The sequence below is a fragment of the Miniopterus natalensis genome, chromosome X (assembly GCF_054644295.1).
Source record: "Miniopterus natalensis isolate mMinNat1 chromosome X, mMinNat1.hap1, whole genome shotgun sequence".
Classification (NCBI taxonomy): domain Eukaryota; kingdom Metazoa; phylum Chordata; class Mammalia; order Chiroptera; family Miniopteridae; genus Miniopterus; species Miniopterus natalensis.
The window spans coordinates 43297468-43318801 of NC_142103.1; the positions used below are offsets into that span (position 1 = coordinate 43297468).

At 31.7% G+C, this 21334-nt stretch overlaps 2 protein-coding genes across 6 annotated transcripts in view; one reads left to right on the top strand and one right to left on the bottom strand.

Moving 5' to 3' along the window:
• The window catches only part of POF1B (POF1B actin binding protein), a 67187-nt gene extending 55985 nt beyond the window's left edge, over positions 1–11202 (top strand). The window contains exons 16-17 of the mRNA XM_016213304.2: positions 6408–6522; positions 9216–11202. Coding sequence (XP_016068790.1) covers positions 6408–6522; positions 9216–9221 — 121 coding nt within the window. The 3' untranslated portion in view covers positions 9222–11202. The remainder of the gene's footprint in view (positions 1–6407; positions 6523–9215) is intronic.
• Positions 11203–14920: 3718 nt separating this feature from the next.
• The window catches only part of ZNF711 (ZFX family zinc finger ZNF711), a 29598-nt gene continuing 23184 nt past the window's right edge, over positions 14921–21334 (bottom strand). For all 5 annotated transcript variants that reach the window (XM_016213299.2, XM_016213298.2, XM_016213302.2 and 2 more), the window contains 3 exons: positions 19526–19573; positions 18128–18271; positions 14921–17625 (listed from right to left, as the gene is read on the bottom strand). In XM_016213299.2, coding sequence (XP_016068785.1) covers positions 16445–17625; positions 18128–18271; positions 19526–19573 — 1373 coding nt within the window. In that variant the 3' untranslated portion in view covers positions 14921–16444. The remainder of the gene's footprint in view (positions 17626–18127; positions 18272–19525; positions 19574–21334) is intronic.

A 21334-nucleotide genomic window follows, 5' to 3' on the forward strand; every position in this document is an offset into this window, starting at 1 on the left:
TCATTTAATTGGTATTGCTTGATGTCCACATGTACTCTTGTGCTGAAAATACATTTTCAGAAAGCTTTCTATATTGGCTGCGCTCTTTCCTGTTTAGATGTCATTCTTAGGCAGTGTTTCCCCTCATAGCAGCAATATGACCACAGCATACATTCCAACAATTTAGCATAACCAAATAGAAAGTGGCTCTTTATGCATAAATAGTTTCAGCAAACATCTATTTTGGATATTCCATATAAACAGAATGACACAAAATGTGGTATCTTGTGATTGGATTCTTTCGCTTTGCATAACGTTTGCAGATTCAACCATATTTTAGCATGTGCTAGTACTTCATTGCTTTTTGTTACTAAATAATATTCCATTTTATGGATATACAACATTTTATTTATCCATTTATCAATTTATGGACATTTGGGCTGTTTAAAATTTGGGGGCATTATGCATAATGTGTACAAATTTGTGTGGACATATATGCTCATTTTTTGGTTTTTAGTATGTACCTAGGAGTGGAAATACTGGGTCACATGGTAACTATTTACTTTTTGAAGAACTGCTAAACTGTTTTACGAACTAGCTGCACCATTTTACATTCTTACCAGGAGCATACGAAGGCTCCAATTTCTCTCTATCCTCCCAAACTTGCATTGTCCATTTCTTGGATTATAGCCATCCTAGGGGGTCAGAAGTGGTATTTCATTGTAGTTTTCATTTGTGTTTATCTAATAATTAATATTTAATATTTTTTCATGTGTTTATTGGTCATTTGTATATCTTCTTTGGAGAATGACTATTTAAGTTATTTCTCCATTCTAAAATTGGATTATTTGCTTTTTTATAGTTGAATTGCAAGAGATATTTATATATTCTGGATAAAATACTCTTATCAGATATATTATTTGCAATTATTTTTCATTCTATGAGTTGCCTTTTCACCATCTTCATATTATCATTTGCATCACAAGTTTTTAATTTTAAGGAAGTCCATTTTTTTTCATTTCTTACTTGTGCTTTTGTTATCATATGTAAGAAATAATTGCCTAATCCAAGGTCATGAAGATTTAAACCCATGTTTTCTTCTAAGAATTTTACAGTATGTGGAGATATCTAGTTGTCCCAGCATCATTTGTGGAATATACTATTCTCTCCCCTGTTGAATTGCCTTGGTACCCTTCTCACTAATCAAACAATCATAATTGTAAGGGCAAATTTGTAGACTCTCAAGTAATTTATCAACTTTACTCCATTGATCTATTTGTCTGTTTTTATGCAAGTACCACACTGTCCTGATTACTATAGCTTTTTTTAAGTTTTGAAATCAGGACTGAGAACCTTCAAACTGTTCTTTCAAGATTGCTTCAGCTATAATCGATCTTTTGATTTTCCATATGAATTTTAGGATAAGCTTGTCAATTTCTGTAAAAAAATCCACTGAGATTACTATACGAATTTAATTGAATATGTAGAAAAGTTTGGGAATTATTGCCACGCTAACAATATTGTCTTCTGACCCATGAACATGGGATCCATTTCCATTTAGAACCTCTTTAATTTCTTAAAAAGTACTGTGTAATTTTCATCTCACAAGTCTTCCACCAATTTTGTTAAATTTATTTCTAAGTATTATATTCTGTTTGATGTTACTGTAAGTAGAACTGTTTTCTTAATGTCATTTTCAGATTTACATTGCAAAGGTATAGAATTAAAATTGATTTGGGAGCATTGACTTTGTACTCTTTAACCGTGTTGAACTCATTTATTAATTGTAATAATTTTATTGGATTTCTTAAAAATGTCTATATACAAGATCATACCATTTGCAAAGAGAAATAGTTTCACTTTTTCCTTTCCCATCTTAATGCATTTTCATTCATCTTCTTATCTACTTGGCTTAATACCTCCAGTAATGCGAAAAAGAAGTGGCAAGAGTGAATATTCTGGTTTTTTGTTTGTGTCTTTCAAGGAATTTGTGCACTTTATCTAAATTATCACATTTTGGGGGCATAAAATTGTCATAATTTCCTCTATTATACTTTCAAGACAAAGGCTTTTTTATTATGCTTTAAAGACAAAGGATCTCTCTTTTTTTAAAAATCATTTAGATATGATTGACATAAACATTATATTAGTTTCAGGTGTGCAACATGATTCATTATATTTATATACTGCAAAATGTATAAATCTAAGTCCAGTTAACGTCTTTCACCACACATAGTTATAAAATTTTTTTAAGAAGAAATTTTAAGATCTGCTTTTTTAGCAACTTTCAAATATACAGTACAGTATTAACTATGGTCACCATGCTGTACATCACATCCCCAAGACTTATTTATATTATAAATGGTAGTTTTTACCATCTTCACCCATTTCACCCACCCCTCACCCTCTTCCTCTGGCAATCATCAATCTGTTCTGTTTCTGTGAGTTCTTTTATTTGTGTGTGATTTTTAATTCCACGTATAAGTGAGAGCATATGGTATTTGTCTTTCTCTGACTTATTTCACCTTGCATAATGTCAAGGTCCATCCATGTTGTTATAAACGGTAAGAGTTCCTTCATTTTTTAAAAATGTTTTTATTGATTTCAGAGAGAGGAAGGGAGCGGGAGAGAGAGATAGAGACATCAATGATGAGAGAGTGACTGATAGGCAGCCTCTTGCGGGCCCCCTACTGGGGATCAAGCCTGCAACCCGGGCATGTGCCCTGACAGGGAATCGAACTCTGATCTCCTGGATCCTAGGTTGATGCTTCACCTGTGAGTCATGCCGCCCAGGCAGGTTTCCTTCATTTTTTATGACTGTATAATATTCCATTGTGTGTTTCTGTGTGTCTATACATTAATCACTATATCGTATGGTAGATATATTTTTTATTTTTTTGAGGAGCCTCCATACTCTTTCCCACAATAGCTGTACCAGATTACATTCCCACCAACAGTGCACAAGAATTCCCTTTTCTCCACATTCTTGCCAACACTTGCTATTTCTTATCGTTTTTATAATAGCCATTCTAACAGCTGTGAGGTGATAACTTATTTTTCTTGTTTTTTTGAAATTTGTGTGCTATTTCTTTCTTTGATAATCAGTTTGGTTAGATATATATCAATTTTAGTAATATTCTTGAAGAACCAGGTTTTGTTTTAATTGGTTTTTCTCCACTGCTTTACACTTTTATATTTCACTGATTTCTTATCTTTATTTTCTGTCTTATGTTTATTTTCCACTTAATCTTCTCTTTTTTAGTTTCTAACCTGGAAGCATAAGGCATTGATTTTAGAGCATTTCTAATATAAGCTTTTAATGCTACAAGCTTCTATTTAACCACTCCTTTAGCTGTATCTCCCAATTTTAAGTTGTAGTTTCATTTGCATTCAGTTCAAATAATTTTAAATTCCCCTGTTGATTTGTTGTTTTGATCCATGGGTTATTCAGAATTGTATTCTTTAGTTTCCAAATCTATGGGAATTTTTTAGATATACTTCTGTTATTGATTCTTAATTTATTTTCGCTATGGTCAGAGAACATACTTTGTATTCATTATAATCATTTTTAATGTATTGATACTTGTTTTGTGGCCCAGAATAGAGACTCTTCTGGTAAATGTTCCACGTCCTTAAAAAGAATGTGTAATCTATTGATGATAAGTGGAGCATTTTTAAAATGTCACTTAGCTCAATTTAGTTAATACTGTTGTTCATAGCTTCTATATCTTAACTGACTTTGTCTCTTTCTAATATCAATTATCTTATAAGGCATGCCAAAATTCCAACTCACAATGTGAATTTGTTCATTTCTCCATAATTTTTATCATTTTTTGCTGCATGTATTTTGAATTTCTGGTGGGTGGTACATAAACATTTAGGATTGTTATGTTCTATTGAATAAAAATGAAGGACTGTTATATCTTATGGATGAATTGACACTTCTATTATTATTAAGTGAACCTTTGTATCTCTACTAATGCTTCTTGCTCTGAAGGCTACTTCATCGATATTATAACTACTCTAGCTTTCTTTTGATTACAGATTGCATGATAAATATGTTTCTATTCTTTTTAATTTATTCTATTAATTTCTTTATACTTAAACTTCGTTTAATAAATAATATACATAGTTGGGTCTTGTGTTTTTATCCACTGTATCAATATTTGCCTTTTAATTGGAGTATTTAAACCATTTATATTTAATGTGATTATCTTTGTTTGAGTTTAAATTTACCATTTAGCAATTTGTTTTCTATTTGTCCTATATTGTCTTTCTTCCACTTTTCTTTTTTTTCTTTTGGATTAATCATTTTTTTCATTATTACATTTTATCTATTTTACTGGCCTATTAAATATACTTCTTTTTTTTATAATGACAAAGGCTTAAAATATTTGTCTTATCACACTCTACCTTCATATAATATTATTATACTTCATGACATGTAACATACAAACTTTATGATAATATACTTCTGTTTCCCCCCTATGATCTTTATGCTACTTTTGCCATATATTTACCTTTACACATATTATAAACCCCCAATACAGTATAACTTTACTTTCAATAGTCAATTATCTTTAAAGAAATATTAATAAGAAAAATGTCCAATTTTGTTTTAAATTTACCCACTTATTTTTCTTTTCTGTTGCTATTCATTATTTGGCTTAGCTCCAAATTTCTATCTGATATAATCTTCCCTCTGCCTGAAGAACTTCCGTTAACATTTCTTGTCATGCTGCTCTACTGGTGAAGACTTCTCTTGTCTTTTTATGTCTGAAAACCATCTTTATTTTGCCTTCATTATTCAGTTATTTTTACTAAGTATAGAATAGTAATTCAATAGTTATTTTTTCTATCAGTACTTTAAAGATGTCATTCCACTGTTTTCTGACTTTCACTGTCTGACAAGAAGTTTGTTGTTTATCTTATGATTGTTTTCTACTTTGAGTAATGTTCTTTTTTTTTCTGGGTGTCTTTAAGAATCTTTATCACTGGTTTTAAACAATTTGATAATTATGTGCCTCTCTGTGTTTTTCTTCATCATTCTTTTCCTTGATGTTCATTAATCTTCTTGGATCTGTGTGTTTGTAGTATTCAAAAACTTTAGAAACAGTGTGGCCATTATTTATTAAATTATTTTTGTCTCCTGCCAATCTTGTAGGACTTCAATTACACATATCCAGGACACCTGGTATTTTCCATAGCTAACTCATACTCTGTATATTTTTTCAGTATTTTTACTCTCATGTTTTGTTTTGGATAATTTTTCTTGATGTCTTCAAATTTAGCAGTATTTCCTTCTGTAGTGCCTAAATGTTGTTAATCCCATACAATGTAACTTTCATCTATAGAAGGTCAGTGTAGATCTTTATATCCTTCATTGTTCTACACATATTGTTCATACTTTCTTCTATTTTTTTTTTTTTGTATAAATTTTATATTTTTGTATTTCTAATAGTTATACCCTTGCTTACTTCTTTTATCTACCATTTCTTGGACTATTTATACAAATTTATTTTCCTCTTCATTATTAGTCATACATACTTGCTTCATTGCATGCTTACTCATTTTTCATTGAATGCCATGTATTGTGATTTTTACGTACTAGATTTCTGAATATTTTTGATATCACTCTAAGCATTTTGTGGTTTTATCCTGAGATAAAGTTGTTACTTGGAAACAATTTAATACTTCAAGTCTTGCTTTTAAACTCTGTTAGAACAGCCTGCAGGCTAGGTCTAATGTCATCCCACTAGTAAAGCAGTACTCTTCTATAGTCTCTGCCTGTTTTCCCCCATACTAAGAGTTCTTTCCACTCTGGTTAGTGGAACACAAACTATTTCCATTACTATGTGAACTCTAAGAATTTCCATGCTACTCCTTTCCAGTGGTTCTTTCTCCACTCTCAGTAATATTTTCACATGCTTACAATGATCAGTACTCACCCAAAGACTTGTGGTGAACCCTCTACAAGTCTCCTGACCTCTCCTCATCTATGTAGCTTTCTCCTGTCTATTATTCTGCTCCACAAATTCTCACTGCTTTGGCATATTTTTACTTGAAATTTTGTCACCTCAACTTGGTGAGACTGCTAGGAGCTGTTTGGCTTCCCTTTCTCTATCCTGTGACCAAAGAAATCTCCAAGCAGTTGTAGAACTTATGTCATTTGCTTCCCTTCTTTGTTATCACTCTCTTGTGCTGCCTGTGTTCCATCATTTCCAGAAATAGAAGTACCTCCCTCTTACTCTTTTGAAAATAATAGTAAATCTTTGTACATTAACAGGGGATTTTTTTTTTTTTTAGAAAAAGTTAAAAGTTATGCAGAGCCAAATTAATTTAATAAGGGGAATCAAACTAGGAGTGACTAAATAGGAATGAAAACTATTTTTTTGTGCATCTTGTTAACTAACTTTTTTTCTGTGTAGGTACAGGACACAATATCCAATCCTAGGCCTCCTGTACGATGATTATGAATATATACCACCAGGTAATGACACGCAGACAATTGTGATTGAGAAAACAGAAGACAAATGGACCTGTGTAAGTTCACTTGTGTCTATCTAATCCTATTAGTACTAAAAATTTATACATATTATTTATATACAATAGCCTTCAAAAATTCTGGTAAAATATCAGAATGAACTAAAATCTTATAAAATTTGTTTTATTCCTAAGACTTTTCCATAATTCCCTTACTGATATGTATTAAAAGATGAGAAACTTTGAAATGATTCATACATGGGGTATTATAATTAATTATCTAAACTATAATAAATTAGATATGATTTCACCCCAAAGAGGAACGCAATTAACATTGGCAATGTACTAATTTTATTTCCTTGTACATCTTAGGAGTTATTGAATCAATTCTATTCAAATTTTCAAAAAACATTATTGTTTCTAAAGCAGATTAAAAATGTTATAGACAATTATGAATGGGAATGGAAGATGGAGAAGCAGGTTTTAATATAATTTTCTTGCAATCTTGTATGTGGTACTTATTCCTGTAGATTCTAATTTTTTAAGATTTTGAAAGAGAAAAGGTGTGTGTGTCTTTCTAACTAGATAATAAGATTCCCTAGCTTTAAATCCCGTAGTTATATAGTTAGGCTGATGAAAAGTACTTTAAATGTCATGTACTCTAATATCTACTTTCTACAACATTCTCCAGGATGACAAGATGATACATACCTTAACATCTTTCTAAATAGTCCTTGCTAGGGGGGCCAATTACTAAAACTCCTTCTAAAAGACTGAAAGTTACTTTCTTAAAACTTCTACTTATTTACCTATTAACTTTTAAAGTAATAAACATCAAACAAAGAATATATTTTTTCTAGCTTAGTGGCTTTCTACCAAAGGCAACATTTCCTCTTAGGGGGCATTTAGCACAGTTTGAAGAGAAGGGGGAAGAGAGAGAGAGAGGGAGAGAGGTGTGAGAGAGACACATGGACTAGTTACCTTCCACACGTGCCCTGACCTGGGGTGAGGAACGAACACGCAACCCAGCCATGAGCCTTTGACTGGAAATCGAACCCACAACCCTTCAGTGTGTAAGCTGACGTTCTGACAACTGAGCCACACTGGCAAGGGCTGAAGACATATTTGGTTTTCTCAACTGGGAGTTGAGCACTATTGGCATCTGGTGGGTAAAGACCAAAGATATTATTAAACAAGCCTACAATGTACAGGGCAGTCACCAACTACAAAAAATTATCTAGCCCAAACTACTAATAGAGCTGTGTTTGAGAAACCCTACTAACACAACAGAATGACCTCGAAGTTCTTTTTCTCTCTAATTACATACTCCTTAAAGTACTTCCAAGGGGCTGTAACAATAAGTCATTGATAATAATGGGAATGTATAATATCCTTCAGGTGCAATGGACAGAAAAAACTGAGAATCCTAGCTCAGAAACAATACAGTATCTGACTTTAACACTGAAAATGACAGCCGTTATTTTGTTAAAAACTGCTTAAGTACTAAAAGCAGATAACACTAACCTATGGTTATTAAAGTAAGGAAGTGGTTATCCTTGAGGAAGGGAGCATATGGAAGACTACTAGGGTACTAATAACATGCAGTTTTTCAATCTGGGTGATGGCTGCATGTGATCGGTTTGGGAAAATTCATTTAGTTGTAAAATTATATGTGCACTTTTCTCTACATGTTTATTATACTTCAATAAAAGCCTTAAAATGCTTAAATATGCCATGATGAGCAATAGGTAAATATACAAATGCCAATCATTTGCAAAAACTTTTGAAGAAAATTTAAAATCACAGATTTATAATTAATAAAATACTATAGACTTATAGTTAATGAATAACTGCAGGTGTATAGTTAATAAAATTAAGCATCTATTAAATAGTTCCTTTAAAATTACCTTTTGGTTGAACAAACTCAAATATTTAATTTAAAAATAATTCAGACATTGTTTAGCTTTGAAGCTCTTTTCTAACTACAATTAGGCCATCAATCTTGTATACATGATTGTCTATCATCAATAAAAGCAACCAACATTTAGCAACCCCAAAATAAAAATAATTTGAGCTTTGACATATTTTGTGTTTCTTGGGTCATTAATTAGTTGAGAATTACTTATTACTAATTGTTAATTAATAAAGGGTACCTGATAGCCCAAGAACTGCATGAACAGCAAGAGAAAGTCAGTGTAGGATTTAAAATTTGTCACTCAAAGATTATTTGTTGTTGAAATTTAAGATTGAAAAGCAATTGCTGCTACTATCCATATGTGCCCCAGAGGTGGCACTAATGTGAAGATCTGTCAAATAAAGGGTCTACAGAATGGTAGCCATTCTTACTCTCTCCATTAAAAATTTGCAGCAATAAATATCAAACTTGATATCTTAAAGGACTAGATACTGATAGCAAGTTCAAAATATATTTAAATTCACATATGAAATAGCATATATTTATTAACAGTTAAAGACATTTGGATATATTCAACTTCTAAATATGACACCAAGGAAGAACTCTGCTGAATCCTCCCTCCCTACTGCTTGAAGTTATTTGAAATATATACCTTGACTAAAGTCAGACAAACCATTGTATCATTGAATATACATATAAAAAAGCACCACAAAAATGTAGTACATTTCCTTTGGTTGTATATCAATTTAAATCATTTTTCAAAACTGTGTTCATAGCATGACAATGTCTAAAATTAATTATTAGCCAGTTGTAAACTAACATTTTTTGTCTTTTCTAGCCATGAATGACTCTCCAACTCAGAAGAAGTTTTTTGGGGATCTGCATTAGTACTTTAATTTTTATTTTTCCACAACAAAATGTCAATCAAAATTTTGAAGCATGGTACTACCCAGTGAATCTAATGGAATGAATTAGTTCTGCAGATGAGTGCCTCCAACCATTCATGAGGCCTGAATCCTTTCTATCACATTCTTGTATTCAATATAGCCACACACCACTTATTTAAACTTCCATTGTAGTCAATGTAGGACATAATTCACTATTTTTCAATAGGATGCTTCCTAGATACTAAATTAATTTGCTGGGGTAGAGATCTTACAAGTTATTCCATTAGAAGCTTTTCTCTGATATTAGATATGCAATTCAGCTACAAGGATATATATTGTTTATTACCAAAAAAATAGGCAAAGGACTATTGGATTTAAAAAAAAAACAACAAAATAGTTTCATGCATGGTATATACAGCATATATTTGTTTTTCTCACATTGAACCTTGTGACTAAAAGAGCTGCTTCATTACATGTTATTTATACCTCTTAGAGACATAACTAAATCAAGGGTGATGGTTAATTTCATTAAGTAGGGAAGTGGGATAATATCTTTTTAAATGAATAAATCCACTAATTTGCACATTGTGCTTTTATGGTTCTAAATACATATCTTTGGTTTGGCAAATCTGTTCTTTCAAAGCATATCATCCCCAAATGAACCCACCCACTTCCTTGAAAACATATTACAATATATTGTAGTAGTGAGTAGAAAAAAAGTAGACATTTTTATAGGGGGATACATAATGTAACATTGAAATATTGTATAAAGGCTTAAGAAATAAAAGTAGAAACAACAAATTATTGATATCTGTATCCTACTTGGGAGAAATATTTTATAGTAGAGTATTTACTGTACTGAGAAGGTGGTTAATTAGGTTCTAATGACCTTACAAAGTGAACAAAGGATTTTCTAAATACATTAGTAAATAAGAATGACATTTCTTAAATTCAAGCCCTTTGCTTAAAGTTAAGAATTAGCAAAAATTAAAATGTTTGCATTTGACAAAATATAGATTAAGGTAACAAATATATTTGGGTTACATTTGAATGAGATTTTACACTGAAATATCTCTGCAAATATCTATATAGAATCTGTCATGCTTTATAATTATACTTTAATACTTATTCATTATACTGTATTAAGATAGGAACAGGTGAAGCTCTACACTAAATCAAACCATAAATAAGAAAAATGCTTTTAATACTCATAATTTTCAAATAGGTTTTGATATGAAGCTAAAAGCCTTATTTTATTATCTTAATACTTTGACTAAAATATCAAGTTCTATAATATGGGTTGATACAATTCCAATTTTATCAATATTTTGTGATAGACAATGTTAACATTCTTCATGAGCTATATAGTCTTTACATTTTCTTCCTTTGGTGTGGGAACAACAGGGCAGTTTCTTCTTTGCTAACTACTCATATATGTAACTGTAAGAAAATTATGTTATGTTATCTGCCCATTACATATGATATAAATGAAATTTTTAGTAGCCTAATAGAAAACTGCAACCATAACTGTTTGAAAATTAGAACAAGTGTAATTTTCCCCAAATAAGAATCCAAAATAACAATCCATAACTTCTGGCAGTTAAGAAATCAGCACATCATTGTCTCACTTGATCCATGTATAGTGATTGAATTTGATTGTCATAACAAGGTATTTATTGCACTTAATACATTTAAATGTATGTTTTTCTTTTCCAATTTGTAACTAAGATCAATAAAAATAGTAATGATTTCCTTTCCCTTACAAGTTTCACATAGCTTATCTCTGAAAATTGCAAAAATGTTGTCAGGTGAGAAATGCCTATCATCTAGTTTCTATTCCCGTATGTTTCACTTTAGGTATTGAATAAAATGGAGACTGTGCAAGAAATGCAAAACAATCTATTTAAGCATCTAAATAAAATATGTGAATTATCTGTATCATCTTTGCGGAAGTCCTAGTAAGAAACATGCAGGATGGATTTTTAGCTTAGCTGTACATTTTTGTCAGGAAGTTACTATCATGTGAATAGTTTATGTTAGAGCTAAAAGCCCCCCTCTAATTGGGGAAAAAAAAAAAAAAAAAGGCCTGATGCGATGTACTAGTGACAACAATTCAACATAGAACTCTGTTTGTTGCAGGTTTCTGCTTTAAAAGACTAGCCTTACAAACCTAGTCGTCTAATTTCCATAACTCATTTATTGTAAATATGATTCCATAAAGCATTCTTCCCATCCTTGGAATAGTAATTTAACTAATATTTTTCCTTAACACAAACAGTCCAAAGGGATCAAAATGAAGCTTAAAAAATTTCATCTTACCTGAAATTTAGATTAAGCAAAAATCCATTCTCACTTCTTTCTGGTTATTTTAATCTACAAAGATGACTTGTAGACATCATTTTTTTGACTAAGTAAGAAGACTTACCACCACACACCATTACTAAATTTATTGGATTTCTATAGTACTTTCTGTCCAATAAAAAATACAAAATATTTCATGCCCATCCTAGGATAAAATAGTAAATATGTTTTTTAAATAAAGTAATAAATAATTGCATCTGTTTTAATAAAACCTTTACTATTGTGTCAAATAAGACATACATCTTTTGAGTCTACAAAGGAACACTAGAATTGTTATATGAAATAATTGATAGCCAGGCAGTCTTGGTAATCTTCTTGGATTGGTCTCTTGTAGATGAGATGCTAAGTCCAGGGTCTTTGGTTTCCCATCCCATTACACTGAAATAATTTTTTGTTATTAAATTTTATGTTCCAGAGATCCTTTATGTTAAGGGATAGCTTTTGCAATATCATACTGTGATTCAATATCTGTTTTGCTAACATAATCAGTGTTGAACGCTCCTAACTCATGTGTGCCAAGATATGACAAGTCAGACCAATTTCTGAAAATGGAAGAATATATAGGTTTTATGAGGCATTTCCCTAAAGGAGTCCAATGAGCCAACCATGTTATAATGCGTAGGTGTTATTTGGAACTAGGATGACAAGGTTTTGGAGTCAGATGGTAGGTGACTGTTACTTACATTATGGGCTAAATGGGATAGTTTAAATATTGCCAATTGGTACAGAATTAAAAATGAAGCAGAGCTCTCTTTGAAATAGTTATTTGGGTAATAATGTTCAAAGAGAAAGGCTTAACAACTGGAACAAGGCAGGTGAAAATGTTTTTCATTTGGGATTATCTAGTGCTACAGTTTTGACCCTACAATTGTCACAATTTCTTTTCCAGGGCCTCTAAACTGCTACTATCACTAGCGAGTTCTTATCTAGGATCCAAGATTCTAAGAGACCTCCTTAAACCAGTATCAGATTTACAAGCTAATTATTTTGGAGGAACAGAGTGGAACTGAACAAAGTTGGAAACATTCCCTAATCCAATGATATTCTAGAATACTAATCTAGTTCTGCATTTTCTCCAAAAGAAGACTTATTAGCCAAAACACCTTATTGGATACAATGCAAAGTCTAATTAGCTTTTTTTTTTTTAAATTCTCACAACAAAGGGAAATAGTCAAATATCTGAACAAGAGGATTCTTTTGTTCTTCTGACTTTATGTGAGTTGAGTCACTTTTTCTGGAAGTAAGCTAGGCATAGTTAAGATTAAGAATTTTGCTATATATTCTTCCAAAAATTCTTTAAAAGATGTCTGAGATTTACTTCAAATTAAAACAGTGAGATTAAGGGGCTTCGTAATAAATCAGTTGGGTAGGTGAGTGCATGGAGGAGTAAGGAAGAATATAAGTGAAACAAAACTGGCCACGAAAATGATTGTTGAAGCTGGGTGGTGGCTATATACTATAGAGGTTCATTATATTCTTCTATTTTTATATGTGGTTGAAAATTTTCTGCAATAAAAGTTATACAACATGTCTATCATACATATATATATATATATTCTCAATCCTCACCTAAGGACATGCTTAGAGAGAGGAGGCGAAGAGAGAGAGAATCAGGGATCGAACCCATAACCCAGGTATGTGCCCTGACTAGGAATCGAACCATCGAATAGGCAGCCTTTCGGTGCACAGGATGACACTCAACTGACTGAGCCACTCCAGTAGGGCTCTATCATACATATCTTTAAGGGCAATTCAAGTTTCAAATTGGTGGTTGTCCTGTATAAGCATGAGTTGAATTTGAGAGCCATACCCGAATAACTGACAGTAACAATCCTTTCCTTTCCACCATGGTATAGGACACTTAGAAGTGAAAGTCAGAAAAATCCATTTCCACAAAATGGTCCTGAACTGTTCTGGGAAAAAGCTTTTAAAATAATTACCGCATTATTTCTCTTCCTTATGATGGCATTTTGACCTGCATTTTCAGGTGAAATCTGTTTTGTCATAAGTCTGTGCCAGGAAAATTTGTATTTTTAAGACAATTTTTGTTTGTAACATAAGCTAAGTTTTCATTTGTTCTATCTTGAATGAGGTTTTCTAGATCCAATTTATAAGTGAAAGAAAGAAAACCCACCTATTTTTCTCCAGCTCCACTGTAACCATGAATAACTGGAATAACTTTTTTACATGGCTCCCTATTTCCTTCAGCTCCTTTACAATACATTCTTAACACAGCTTCTACAGTGATCTTCAAAATATAAATCATATCACATATTCCCTTTCTTAAAATCCTCCAATGGTTTCCCATTCCAAATTCTCACAGGTTTCATCTCTCATCAGTCTCCCCCACCATGATCCAGCCAAAGCTGGTTCCATTTCAGGTTATTTGTATTTGCATGTTTCTCTGCCTTGAATGCTCTTCCACAGGATCTTCACATGACTTGGTCTTTCTTGCAGCTCATGTCTCAGCTCAAATGCCATGTCCCTAGTACAGAGTACCTCTGTAGACTCACCCATAGCTATCTGTTTAAACAAAGTTGCCAAAGTGTACCAGAAACACACTGAGGAGTTTTTGTCTAACACCTTATTACTCTTATGGTGGAAACACTTGGGAGCTTATTAGAAATGCAGAATTGAAAACCCCATCCCACACTTGCTGAATCAGAATATGTATTTTCTGATACATTTTAATGAGATTCCTAGCCTAGGCAAACTCTATAGATATTAAAGTTTAAAAAAGCACTGGTCTAACATGTAATGACTAACATATTCTTTTTTTAAACATCATTAAAGAATAATTAACCAAACTCACAGAGTCTTAAGCAATAGTGCTATATATCTAGGTACATGAATTCTACTGAATGGTGACTAGTTTGAATATAGCAGATTATTTTTATGCTCATTTGCAGAAATCTTTCCCAAATACTTGACTTAATAGTTTTCCTTTTAAATGTACATTGCTCTATCAGGAACATTATTTTAGATTCATTTATCAAGATTGTGTTACTTAAGCAGGTTAAGAATTTTTAGTTTTCTCTATAATACTAAATATCAAATCTTAACATGGGCACTTTTATAGTATTCTGTCATGGTTTTAGCAAAAACTTATATTTTTGAGGAATAATCATGTCATAGTCATTATAATTGTTTAAGTTATTAAGTCATATTGTTGCAAACGCACAAAATTCTACAACACGTTAGACTGCAGACCAAATTGCCTAAGAGAAACTTTAAGTGAAAAGTCTCTTAATAGGAATGAACATTACAACAAAACTTTAAATAAATTTGTACAACCTTGAAGTGCAATAAATGCTTTTTATTGTATGCTCATTTCAATGAGTAACATTTAGAAATTATAATCCCACGTAACAGTGACAATCTTATTTTACAGCGTGTACATAATTTACAGCCACATAACACACAATTTTAGATTTTCCAAATTTAATATTCTGAAGTTAAGAAAGATAAAAAATTTATTCTCAAGAAACTGATTCTTATCTGGTGCAAAAACAGAAAGGTGAACATTAGTTGAAACACAAAGCCACAATATAGCATGAAGTAAAATTACATTTTAATAATGTTAAACAGCTGAGTGTAAACATGAAGCAACTAAAACTTAAAAGTACACATCATGTGCATTACATTTATGAACAGGATTTCATTAAATTTCCCTAAACCAGCTTTTTATATTAAGCGCCATTTTGATTTGTAGCATGCTAACACAAAGCATTGTTAAAGGGATGCATATTTTAAATTTATACACTGTAAACTGAATATCCACTTCTGAACTCTATTGGCAGCACAGTGTTTTGTTAAATACTGCATAAACACTGCCTCATATTGAAAATGTATGTTGATTATATGGTATATAGATTTTTAAAATCAAAATTTTCAATAATGGCATAAAATTGCACCTTTAAACATTAGAGCAAGTACGACTAGAACCATCATACTTACTAAGACGGTCCTAAAAAAACCTTCTAAACATTATAATATTTAAGAAAACTGTGTTCTCTCAATTTAATCTTTAGATCATTAAGAAATATAGTGCTAACTTTGTTTGCAACACTACTGGTTGCATCCGTTTTAAAAAGCCATGTTTGACTCAAATATATGTTTGTCATATATGCCATACTGAACAACAATCAACTCGAACATCAGAAAAAAGGGAACTTTAATCCTTAGACTTCACCTTAAGACTTTAGCACAGAATGCTATTATTTCAAACATCCTGTCTTATAATAAAAGTTTAGCAGCTCTGAAATTCTTTTTAATAGTATTGAATTCATCTAACCTGTTTTCCAGTGAAATTTATTTTAATGAATACATAAACTTTTGGATTTCTGGAATTCAATTTCCAGGTACCATATAAAAGGCTCAATGACTAAATGCCTGATGAATGACTGCATTTTATTTCCCACCCCATTTCTAAAATTGCATAAAAGTGAAGCTTGCTTGTCATAGCAAAGCCTTTCTAAACTCCCAAATTATGTATGATTTTTTTCCAGAATCATATCTCTAGTATGATCAGCCAAATAAAGTCACTGTCTTTGCTCTTCCCTTCTGTAGTTTATACATATAACCCTATTAACTTGACACTTAATAAATTTTTCTACAACCATTCTATGGTGCTTCTTAAATTATTTAAGTAATTTTCAAAGGGCTATGAGATACCCTATCAATTCAAATATTTTTAATACAAAGAATGTAAAGTTATGATTTAATATCAAGTTTGTAACCAGATGAAACAGTTTATGAAGTTTTACTGCCATGTAGCATATCATATTTTCCAAAGAGTTTCTTTCTTTATATTGGTGTCTTATTGCATAAGAGCCTCCTTGTGGTGCCTCATAATATGCTGATTTTTTTCTGATGGTCTGCGGAATCCTTTTTTGCAGAATTCACACCTGTGTGGATAGTCTTTTGTATGTATTGATATCACATGTCGTTTAAAGCCAGATGCATCTGTAGTACTGTACTCACAATACTCACATTGGTAAATCTTCCTTCCAGTGTGGGTCTTCATATGCTTTTTGAGCTCATTTTGTTGTCTGAACCCTCTCTTGCACCTTTTACACTTCAGTGACTGATCCTTAGTATGAACTGAAAGGATATGACCACTAAGAATAAATGGATCTGATGTTTTAAAGTCACAGTGCCTACACTGATGAATCTTTCTACCTTTATGGATATCGCTATGCTTTTTGAGCTCAGAAGGTCGATGGAAACCTTTATCACAGACCTCACATTTGTGAGGGAAATCCTTAGTGTGGACAGATATGATGTGCCGCTTAAGGTCACTTGAGTTGGTGCTCTTATGGTCACAATGAGGACACTGGTGTGTCTTATGTCCTTGAAACAAATCCAGATGGCGTAGAAGCTCCCTCTCATCACCAAATGCTTGGGGACAATGCTCACATTTATATGGTAAATTGTTACCATGCTTAGATTTAATGTGAGTTTTCAGATTTGATTGATCTGCACACCTGAAAACACAATACTGACACTGATATGGCTTCTCACCAGTGTGGGTTCTCATATGTTTTTTGAGTTCAGAAGGATGTCGAAAGCCCTTCCCACACTCAACACAAACGTGAGGAAAATTCTTGCTGTGAACGGCCAGTAAATGTCTGTTTAATAGTCCTTGTTCTGCAGTTTCATAGTCACAGTATTTGCACTTGTGCATCTTCGGCTCCTTGTCTCTTAGTATAAGTTTATTTGAACTCAGTGGACTAGCCTCTCTGTATCTTCGTGTATATTCTGTAAATTCATGGGTTTTGTCAACTTTGTTTATAAGCTTATGGCTTTCTAAGTGGTTATGGAAACTCACTTTCTTGTTAGTTGTAAAGTCACAATCTGTACACTGATATTTTTTTCTCATCAAATGATCAGGATGATTCTTCATGTGTCTTTTCAAGAATCCCCTTGATTTAAACTTTTTTGTGCAAATATGGCAAGGGTATACTGTCAAGGGCTGTCCATCAGGGCCTATTATAACAGCTAGATTTAAAAAAAAATAAGGAAGTTGTGACATTTGGCCAGACTGTTCAAAAGGATTTTACAACAAAAGTGCCAAAATTAGCTGACATTCACAATGTGAGAACTATACTAGTGGAATAAAGTATTGTAAGATAAAATGCACACTAAAAGCAATTTATGATAAAGTAGCTCATTAAAAAGTAATGAGTAGCACTCTATAGATTACTCATCTGCCAAAATACTATATCACACGCACTTTGTAAACTAGAAACAAGCACCCTTTATTGTCAAAGCAACCTGAAAATTCTCTTTAAAAACACCATTTGGGTAAAGAGCAAACAAGCATTGTTTTATTAAGTACCAAACACATTTTTAAAAACACAACTATTTAGATCAAACACAAACAACTATGTGGGAGTTTAGAGCTATACTATAAACAACTGATATTTTCTTCAGTTACAAAAAAATGATTCCACTTTTCAGATGATTATAATATTCATAAAGCAAAGTATTAGTATTTTACCTGTTTGCCACTGCCTCGTTTCTCCCCTTCTCCTCTTCTTGGTTTTTTGTTTAAGTACCTTATTAGTATTAATGCTATCACAAATTTGAAGGTACTGTGCTGTTGTGCTACTTCTGTTTTCTAATGTTGAGTCCAAAGTATTTCCTGAAAAATTGATACACAATTAAACTATATATATTTATATGTTTCTGGATTTTGTTAGATGAATTACTAGAGATGACGTGGCATCAAGTTGCCATTATGGTACTGAATTTAACATTGTGGAAGTAAATTTCACAAAGTATAGCCATGCTATCCTATTTTACACTCTTACATACACACACACAAGTTTATGTAAACACTTTAAATATTACATGAAATTAATTTTAAAATATTCCAATTTATTCATCCTAAAGGAATAAACTGATAAGTGAATGTAATATAAAAAAAACTGTTATGACCAAAAAAAAATCTTGGTATCAGATCAATTTATCACCAATGAAGGCTGATGAAATTAAAGAGATTTAGAAAAAAATACCTGTGTTGGTGAACCTATATAGTCATGATGACCATGTGTAACACATAACAAACAGATCTCTTGTGTATATGCATTAAAATAGTTTACTTAATGTTAAAAGCATTAAGATGCATTTTAAGATAGAAGTGGCAGGAAATTTACCACAATTTCAGTGTGATCAGTGTATACTGAATAAAGCACTTAATAAAATCTCAATCCTCACAAATCTGTTGTGTTATGCGATTTAGTTTAAAAATGTAGACCTACAAAACTCTTTAGCTTAAATGCTGTGATTTTTGCCTCTCATCAAGTCCTCTGAAATCTACATTTAAATTTAGAGAGTCAAATACCTCCTAAGGGTAGAAACAAAACAGACATACACTTTATCATAAGAAAAAGTGCCTTTGTTTAAGAAAATAAACTATTAACCATGGTATAACACTATATAGAGTACATTAAAATAAAACAGACAATTAAGCTGACACATGGGTTTTATGTAACAGTTACATAAATCTACTGGCTGCAATAAAAAACTGGAAAACAGTTCTGTCCCAAGGAAGACATTAACAAGTAGTTGATATCATGGAAAATGTTTACACTTCTGTCAAAATAATTTCTTTTTTTTCCATAGCAGCCTTTTATAAACCATGTGATAAATTTCCTGGTATTGCATTTTCAGGTAAATCTAAATTAACTTCGTTCACAGAATAATACACATTATGTCTGTATATAGATTAATCAATCCCCAAAAGAGGCAAATTCCTATGTAACTAATTAGATATGATCAGTCAAGTAAGAGTCCAACAAATGTATCTGTACATACAAACTAATAACTCTTCATCTGCCAAGCAGTATACAAAATTGGCTATTTAACTTAAGACTCACATATAAAGCTCTCTCACCTGATACTTGACAATCATCATACCTTCTTGAAACTCTTCTTTCATCTCCTAAAAAAAAGACTAATTAAAAACTGATATGCTGAGTATAATGATTACTAGTGGATCACATCTTAATCTACAAAATCTTACTTTGACCACCGTTCCTTGGATTAAATTTTGTTGTTGAGTTCTTCCACTCCTATAGATTAGATAATTTCACACACTCAAAATAAGGCCTGCTGTCAGCGTCGTTGAAACTGTTAAGGTTCAGAAAAACCTTACTTTCTAAATAAAAACTGGGTAGATATTTCTGCAGAGTACCCTTAAAATTGAAGATTTTCAATGAAAGACTAGTGAATGAATGAACCTTTAGAAAAACCAAGTTAAGATAAATTAATACATTTGAACACCGAAATTTTTCAAAGTAGAGTACATCTGGGCCTTTTTATAAATTAGGTAGGAATGAGATAAAATAAAAAGAAAAAAATAACTTGACAGATTTACCTTTTATTATGTATTTTCTAGAAGAGCACACCTGGATTTTTGGTCCTTTTAAAAACCTCAAAATCTTATTATTTGTGATGTTAATACACGAAAATAAGAATATCCAAAAAGGGGAGGATCAATTTCAAAGGATATCCCTATTTTAGAAAAATAAAAATTTTATGGCAATCACTTATATAGGTAGGATTTAAAATAAATCCTACTGAAAAACACAATGCATTAAGCAAGGTTCGTTTGTGGTAGAAAAATCATGTAAGTAACTAGAGATGAATCAGTCCACAGCAAAACATTTATAATATTAGCCAACTCATAAAGGGCATTAGCACAGCATATTTAATGACTTAAAAGCTGATCAAATAGATATGTTATGTACTTATCAGGTGAAAAATGTCAGTGTCCTACCATATGCCGCAGCCCAGACAACAGGGACAATTGTTTTATTAACATCAGAGTCCTCAAGCTGAGTGTCAGGGAGAGAAGTTCCTTCCTCTTCCCCTACAATGACTTCCATGTAAACTTCATCTGCTATTTCAGCGCAACCTAAATTTTAGAAATAATTGCTTGTTTATAACCCCAAATATTTAATAAATGGGTAAAAATTCCAAACAGTTTAAATCTTTTGACTTTCATGATTTCCATTTGCTTAATTTAAAAACTACATTAGGCATTTTGGAAGCTAGTGCTGCTGGGAGACACTGATTTATTAAAATTCTTTTTCTCCTCTTAGAATCTAGTTCTATAAAAGCAACTTTTAGATTATATAAAATATGTGCACTTGAAATATATTGTGGTACTGTATATTCAATGAAAAATTGTGAAAAGTACTAATAATGAAAAAATTTTAGTCAAAATCACATATATACATATATATTATATATATGTATATATGTATATATATATATGCTCGTGCTCAAGAGTATGTGGACACCCTTTAAGAGGTAGGATTTTCTAAGACTTTACTAAGGAAAAAAGCAACACGTGAGATTCATTTTTAAAAATATAGTACTAAAAATATATATATATATACATAGCACTGATGTAAAAAATTTAGACTAAGAGGGTCAATTAATACATTTCAGGTGAAATAATCCATTTAAATTTAACCTGTTAAATAGAAAATTGCCTTGGATTTATGCTTTTCCTTTCATTCACAAAATGGGATCTTCTAATCATTATAGAAGAAAGATGCAAAAAAAAATATGGGGAAAAAGTGCTCCTCCTCTTCTCAGTTTCCATTCTTTCAATCAACCAGAAAGAGTCGCTGGTCTAAGTTATACACATCCCCATGGGATTCTTGAATCAGGTAACATAAGTCTCCTTCTCCCA